This window comes from Asparagus officinalis, chromosome 8, assembly GCF_001876935.1.
Source record: "Asparagus officinalis chromosome 8, Aspof.V1, whole genome shotgun sequence".
Taxonomy (NCBI): Eukaryota; Viridiplantae; Streptophyta; class Magnoliopsida; order Asparagales; family Asparagaceae; genus Asparagus; species Asparagus officinalis.
Window position 1 is genome coordinate 46002001 of NC_033801.1, and position 8346 is coordinate 46010346.

Consider the following 8346-nt stretch of genomic DNA (forward strand, 5'->3'; position numbering starts at 1 on the left):
GTGTACTTTTAATATAATTAACTTTGAAAAATATATCCAACATGTCAAATTTTGTTTATTCAATATTCGAGTGGACTCAAAACCAATCATTTTATTTAAGTCCAACCTTGGCATAAGTTGACATGTTCAACCATTTTTATCTAGGTCCAATCGCGACATAAGCTAAAACATGTTTAATCATTTTATTTTTGTTCCAGTAGATGATGTATGTCTTTTCTTTTTGTATAAATCGACGATGTACGTTGACAAGCTATTTTGTATACGTGCATTGCACATACAAATTGACCCTTACAATTTTCTAAAAACCCTTACTTTCATAACTAAGATACCAAAGTTAGATTCACTGTATCGATGCATGTAACTTACATGGTTGGATTCCAAGAGGGGGTATATTCTAATATTAGCATGGCAATTCTCTACCTTATTTACATCGATAACAAATTAGAGTGGTGCATCATGAGGTGTCCAAATAGGTTTTGGGCCCGGACCCGGTCCAGCGGACCTGGCCTGGGCCCAAAAAATCTAGACCGGTCAGGCTTCGGGTCCGGGTCCGGGCCAAGGTGGTGAAGCCCGTCCTGGGCTGTTTTTAATTATATACATATTATATATATTTTTTATATTTTTATATTTAATTATAGTATAATATTGTCATTAATGTATATTTATATATATATTTTTTAGTGTACATTGTCATTAATATATAATTGTATTAATATATAATTGTATATACGTACATATATATTTCTAATGCATATTATATATAATTATAGTATGATTTGATCATTATTGTATAATATATATCTATATTTAAATATGTAAATATATACTAATACATACTTATATAAATATAATAAGACTAATCTAATTTTTTAATCAAATTATAGCAAATAAAAAAATAAAAAACACCAAATAGTTCAGGCTGGCCCGGAGTCCGGCCCGGGCAACCTACCTTATTTACATCGACAACAAATTAGAGCGGTGCATCATGCTTCATGCATCCTCTTTTGCCTTCACCAAACACATAGGAGATTCTCTCATCATGCGCGTGCTCGCCACGGACGGCTGAGAAAAGCTCCAATAGGCAAACCAACAGCTGATAAAACAAAGGGCCTCTCGGTCCTTTTGTCTAGTATAAAATTACGTTCTTTTAGGGTCTCCACAAATTGTGAAGGGACCCCACAAATATTTCCTCCCTAATTTTTATTTATATATATATATATATATATACAGAGGGTAAGGAAGAGAGAGGAGAGAAGATTGCGAGGGGGCAGAGGGAGATAGAAAACAGAACGAGAGGCTACAATTCATTAGAAATCCTTCAAAGCGCCTGAAAACCTCCTTATCCTATCCTCGCCCTATCTCTCTCTAAAACCCTTCTCCTCTGCTCCTCTGCTCCTCTCTCCTCTCTCTCTCGCTTCATAAAAGAAAAGGGGACTTTGGGTATTTTATTTTTGCATCCATTCTCCATCTTTCTCATCTCTCTCCAATGCCTCCAAGAGCTGGACGTGGCAAGGGGCACAAAGGCAAGGGAGAGAAGAAGAAAAAGGAAGAAAGAGGTTCATAATTTTTAGTGATTTTTTTTTTCTTGTTCCAGCTTTTTCCTGTTCTGCAGATTGTTTCGTTAATTTCTTTCTTTTTTTTCAAAAGAGTTTTTTTTTTCTTATTTATTTATTGATAAATGTTCATCCTTTGATCCGCAGTTGTGCCTAGTGTGATTGATGTAACAGTAGAAACTCCCTATGAAACCCAGGTCACACTCAAGGTATGTATAATTCCTTCAATTAAAAGTTAGTATTTTAGATTATACGTCTAAGTTTTGCTAATGATGATGCTTTACATACATTTTTAGGGGATATCTACTGATAAGATACTCGATGTGAGAAAGCTGCTAGCCTCCAATGTGCAGACTTGTCACCTAACCAATTATTCATTAGCTCATGGGGTATTATTCTAAAGCATTTTTTTTCTTCTAAATTTATTATTATCCTTAATTTAAGTAATTAATTGGTTTTCTTAAGGGGCTAATTCGAGTTCTCATGACAGACCCGTGGACAACGGTTGGAGGATGGTGCGGAAATTGCGAGTCTGAAGCCATGTCTTTTGAGAATTGTGGAAGGTATGTGATGTTGGTTTCTATGCATTTAATACCCTTTTGTTTTTTTCTTCATCTGTTTGTAACAGCATTTGGTTTTTTGTGAATTTTCAAAGCACACCTTTATCATTTTTGCTTCTTTGGGGGTTTTCATATTTGATACTAGTCCTCTCAAATCATTGAAATTACTATTAGAGCCTCCCAATTATTAAGCTGTTTTAAAGTTAAGTCCCTCAAATCAGTGAAATTGCTATTAGATAGGCGCCCCAGTTATGAGACAACTTATGAACCTAGTAGCGATTTCAATAATTGGAGAGACCAAGCTCATAATAGTTTAAGAATTGAGGGATCTAATGGCAATTTTAGTGATTCGAGGGGGCTAATTTTTAAAGTAACTCGACAACGGGGGACCTAGTAGTACTTTCAACTAAATTAAAATATGAATGACTGAAGGGACTAATACTTCATAACCCTATTTTTTTATATTTTATCCATATGAAGAACTGTAGATCTTTAACGCAGATTTTTATGTTTTGCAAGTATATACACTTATTTTTCTGGATTTAAAAAAAAACATACGGAGATTATGTTCACAATTGGAAGAGGAAAAATAATTCAATTCCTTGCTAAGTGAATAAAAAGTTAAACAAGAACACATTTACAAAACAAAACAAAACAAAAAAGAGAAAATTGTTTATAGAGTGTTGCTTAGGTAAAAAATATAGAAAAGAATATTAACCCATAGCTTAATCGTGACCTTCAAAAATGTAACACTAATCATTGTTTTGTTGTTATGTATCTTCTAATTGAATGGTTGATTCGACCAATTGTAGGAAGTGGTCTAGGTATCTCAAAATTAATCAATCAAGAGTCCTTCCAAAAAAAAAGGTAGGCAAAGTTATTTACAAGGGACACGTTGAACTTTCATTTTGGTCCCGTTTTCTCTCACGGACTAGGATATTTGTCTCTTAACCAGCTTTCGTTTCACGTGCTCTGGGCATAGCTGACATGGATTTAGAAGTGTACTGCTAACTCGCGCATCACGCCCAATATTAAATAATAAGTTTATTTGCTTAACAAATAGTATGTTATTTTAATTGAGTGCTCCATAAACATAGGGATTTTTTTTTTTTGAGAAAATAAAGGCAGGGAAACTAGTATTTTTTTTCCTTTTCTTATCATCTTAGACTTGCCTTTGGGACTAATTCATGGGCCTTTCTCACAAAACCCCGCAGATGACCGATTTTCACCATTTTAAACCGAACGAGGTACACGTGTGGCGTCCTGGACTTATACGTACGTACAAATGCGAATAAATAAAATATATTTATAAATAGGGAATTCCATGGTGTAGCATGACGATAATATCTCTACTTATTAATATTGCCTCACCTTTCTTATCATCTCGGCATGGTACGATTAGACTTGCCTTTGGGGCTAATTTACGGGCCTTTCTCACAAAACCCCGTAGATGACCGATTTTCACCATTTTAAACCGAACGAGGTACACGCGTGGTGTCCTGAACTTATACGTACGTACAAATTCGAATAAATAAAATATATTTATAAGTAGGAAATTCCATGGTGTAGCATGACGATAATATCTCTACTTATTAATATTGCCTCACCTGTCTTATCATCTCGGCCTGGTACGATTAGACTTGCCTTTGAGGCTAATTTATGGGCCTTTCTCACAAAACCCCGTAGATGACCGATTTTCACCATTTTAAACCGAATGAGGTACACGTGTGGTGTCCTTGACTTATACGTACGTACAAATTCGAATAAATAAAATATATTTATAAATAGGGAATTCCATGGTGTAGCATGACGATAATATCTCTACTTATTAATATTGCCTCACCTGTCTTATCATCTCGCCCTGGTACGATTAGACTTGCCTTTGGGGCTAATTTACGGGCCTTTCTCACAAAACCCCGTAGATGACCGATTTTCACCATTTTAAACCGAACGAGGTACACGCGTGGTGTCCTGAACTTATACGTACGTACAAATTCGAATAAATAAAATATATTTATAAGTAGGAAATTCCATGGTGTAGCATGACGATAATATCTCTACTTATTAATATTGCCTCACCTGTCTTATCATCTCGCCCTGGTACGATTAGACTTGCCTTTGGGGCTAATTTACGGGCCTTTCTCACAAAACCCCGCAAATGACCGATTTTCACCATTTTAAACCGAACGAGGTACACGCGTGGTGTCCTGAACTTATACGTACGTACAAATTCGAATAAATAAAATATATTTATAAATAGGAAATTCCATGGTGTAGCATGACGATAATATCTCTACTTATTAATATTGCCTCACCTGTCTTATCATCTCGGCCTGGTACGATTAGACTTGCCTTTGGGGCTAATTTATGGGCCTTTCTCACAAAACCCCGTAGATGACCGATTTTCACCATTTTAAACCGAATGAGGTACACGTCTGGCGTCCTGGACTTATACATACATACAAATTCGAATAAATAAAATATATTTATAAATAGGGAATTCCACATGAAGATAATATCTCTACTTATTAATATTGCATCATCTGTCTTATCATCTCGACCTGATACTATTAGACTTGTCTTTGGGGCTAATTTATGGGCCTTTCTCACAAAACCCCGCAGATGATCTATTTTCACCATTTTAAACCGAACGTGGTACACGTGAGTCTCTCCGTGATTTTCATGATTGGCCGAGTTGAAAGGTCGAACTCGAGGTTGGCTTTGTCCTTCCACGATTAAGAGGTAATCAATTAACAAGGGACCCATTAAGCACGTGCCTCTGTCCTCTTAACCAGTTTTCACTTCACGTGCTTCGGGCAAAGCTAACGAAAGTTTCACGTGTCATCACAATTATCCACTCATGTATCACAGCCCAATGTAAATAATACTCAAAATTTCTTCGTCATTTTTGTGTTTGTACGCGAGGTATTAGTTGTAAATTATGTCATAAAAATGGCGAATATCAACTTAAGACATATCATTAGATGCTCTATATATAGCTACAAAGAAAAAAAATTAAACAATTGAAAATAAAACAGAAGAAAGAAAGAAAAAAAAAATTAGATAGGCACAACAGTCGAACTATCTCCTCTTAGACTTTGTCCCTTCTACTGGCCCTGTAAGTATAATTAACCGTCTGTTTAATATCCAGTGGCCGGTTGATGAACACAACAATACTTTATTTTTCAAGTTCAATTTTTTTTAGTGTCAATAAGACAAAACTCAACTTGGGCAGGATCTTGGGTGAACCCTCATGTTTTTCATAGTGCAATGAACTAAAATATATATAAAATAATTAATATATCAGTCCTGGTTGTGAAGGACAATTAATTCAACTCTTTTGTTACGATAGAATAAAAATCTTTTCAGAACTACCCACGTATGAGCTGATGGTTCTTAATCTTTATAATGGGTTGGAGGAAATATCAAACTTTTTCCGTCTCACGAAACGCTCACACGCAGCTGCTTAATTATGAGGAAAACATATTTGTTAGAATCAGTTGACTTGAACATATCTCGATCTTGAGCTTATTAGGATTAATAATGCCTTACACAAGTTTCAAACTATATCATTAAGGTAAGAATATTGCTTTTTCCTAATTTTTAATATATAAAAAGAAAAATCTAGTTGGGAGCAACATTGAATAGTTGAGAAAGATTGATGTTATATATAAGAAGCTAATTGTAAAGCTTGCTAAATCATCACAATGAATAAGAAATAATAAACTCAATATGTTTTTCTTTTCTTGGAAATAGACTTCGATGACAATTCGTGTGAAAGGCGTCTCTGTAATGCTGCACACGTAATAAGAAATTTAGTCAATGCTTTACTTAATTACTTCCTCCTATTATTATTACTATGTCATACTAGCATGATAATTGGAGCTCAAGTGGCTGTTCGATCAAGCTTTTTTTTTTTTTTTTTTTAAAAAGCATTTTTTTTTTTTTTTTTATCAAAAGCTCAAACGGCCGTTCTCTTCTTATATCATATATCATATTTTATTTCTTATAATCATATTTTACTGCTAATTGTAAAGCTTTTTTTTAGTTCATAATCTGTTGAGCTAACCATCTCGATCTACTGCGTTTCTCTTCTTATATCATATATCATATTTTATTTCTTATAATCATATTTTACTCCTTCCAAAGATGTCAAAGGCTCGTGGTAAACGTAGGAGGCAGGCATGTTAAGAGGCTCATAATTAATACAAAGGGCCAAACGACCGCTAGCTAGCTGTAGTATTATTATTACTAGTCTTTAGCCCATCCAATGCACGGGACTTAATATTATTATGATTCAAAAAAATTATCTTTTTATTTGTCATTCTAAATTTTGTTATAAGTTAGATATATTATTAAAACCACCTTTTTTAAAGCAAAAACAAGACATAAGCAAAACATTATTGCAACATTTTGCTGATCTAAGAGCATCTCCAACCAAAAAACCCAAAATGGTGTAGTTTTTACCCTAAGTTTGTGTAGTTTTTACACCAAATCACTATTTTATCTCCAACTCATTACACCAAATGTTACACCAAAAGGAATATTTATTTTATTATTCTTATCTTTTAACATTTTTATCTATTTAAAATATTTAACAAATTATATAATTATATAATACATTACATATAATTAATTATAATAATATATTTTATGAATAAAATAAAAATATAAAAATTAAATGCTAAATCAAATTAAAATATTACTTTTATAAATTCAACTAAAGATTACATTTAACATCACAAAAGAAAACATCACACTTGCAGGCAAAAAATAAATGCGTCTTCATTATATCATGTAATACTTCTTTAAGTTTATGTTCAATGTTCTATTTTTCTTTAATTTTAATGTATTGCAATTAGTGTTAATTTTTAATGTCCTAATTTATGTGTAATTTTTTTTATGGCCTAATGTTTATGTTGTATTTTTTATCTAAATGGTGTAGTTTTTCTTATTTCTTCGTTTGGTTCTAGTATTATGAAATTTTAAGTGTTTGGATTAAATTATCTATTTTTTCCCATTGTTGAATTTTATTTTAATAATTATTTTATACTCTAGTTTCATTATAATAGTTAATATAAAATAATATATATTATTAATACAAATATAAATAATAAAAGAAAAAACAACTTGCGCCATTGCTACAGTGTAGCATCCCTCTATTTTAGCGGGATGTTTGGCGCTCCATTGGAGTGACAAAACACTCCAAAATGGAGTTTTGGCGCTCCATTGGAGACGCCCTAAGTAAGTGAAATATATCGTTACTTCTTTTGGCAAAAGAGCTAATGGCACCAACATTGCAAACTGCATATGGTCAATATAAGCATACTTTTCACGAACGTAGAAATATCCAAGTTAATTTCTTTCTTTGCATTCATGATTTAAGATACTTCATGCAAAGTGTTTGTTTGCCTAGTTCTTTGATTATTGAGTTTGGAAGCCTATCATTTGATCTTATGGAGATTGATGGCCTGAATCAATCACTAACATATGTTCTAAATATAGTCACAAGTAAGTCATGACAGTTGTGAAACGGATTGATGCTGTAGAGGGGAAAAGATTGCACCATCATTTTTCAAAAACATTTCTCAATAGAGGATTTGAACCGTTGGGGACAAGTTAATAAGCACTTTGTTATGCAGAATATGAAAGGATACAAAAAATGCTGTTTCAAAAAAAGTTGTGATGGAAAAAATAATATCTACTGCCAAATGACAGCAAGCTGGTCCAACTCCATTAAAAATAATGGAAGCATTAATACTAGATTCTGTGTGAAAATTGAATAATTTTTAGAGCTTTGCTACAGGGACCCAAAATATGGGACCAATAAAGAGGACAAGTGAGGTATCCCCCTCTTATTGGATAATAAGTTGGCCATCATTAATGATGGCCAACTGATTATCCAATAAGAGGGGGACACCTCACTTGTCCCCCCTATTGGTCCCATATTTTGAGTCCTTGAAGAATTTTTCTAACTTTTAACCCAAGCGAAACGCTACACGTTTGAGGAATTAAATGAGTGCTAAAAAGGACCCAGGCAAATCAAGAAATAAAAAGGAAACAATAATAGTTTCCGGAGAAGGGCGCAATTAACAAAGTCAACAGGGTTTCCCTTGCAAAAAGTCCAGAGCCCAACCAACTACACAGATATTATGGCCGCGCCTCTGAACTCTTTTCCCACACGTGTGCAGAGCCGTACGCGTCGGAGGACCAGGCCGCCGCGCACGTGCGGA

The 8346-nt window shown here is 33.8% G+C and overlaps 1 protein-coding gene across 1 annotated transcript in view; it reads left to right on the forward strand.

Moving 5' to 3' along the window:
- Positions 1258 to 8346, forward strand: part of LOC109851539 (protein TSS-like) — an 18041-nt gene continuing 10952 nt past the window's right edge. The window contains 5 exon segments of the mRNA XM_020421724.1: positions 1258 to 1556; positions 1701 to 1762; positions 1850 to 1942; positions 2044 to 2116; positions 8305 to 8346. The exon segment at positions 8305 to 8346 is cut by the window's right edge and continues 5 nt beyond it. Of these exon segments, the coding sequence (XP_020277313.1) occupies positions 1487 to 1556; positions 1701 to 1762; positions 1850 to 1942; positions 2044 to 2116; positions 8305 to 8346 (340 nt within the window). The 5' untranslated portion in view covers positions 1258 to 1486.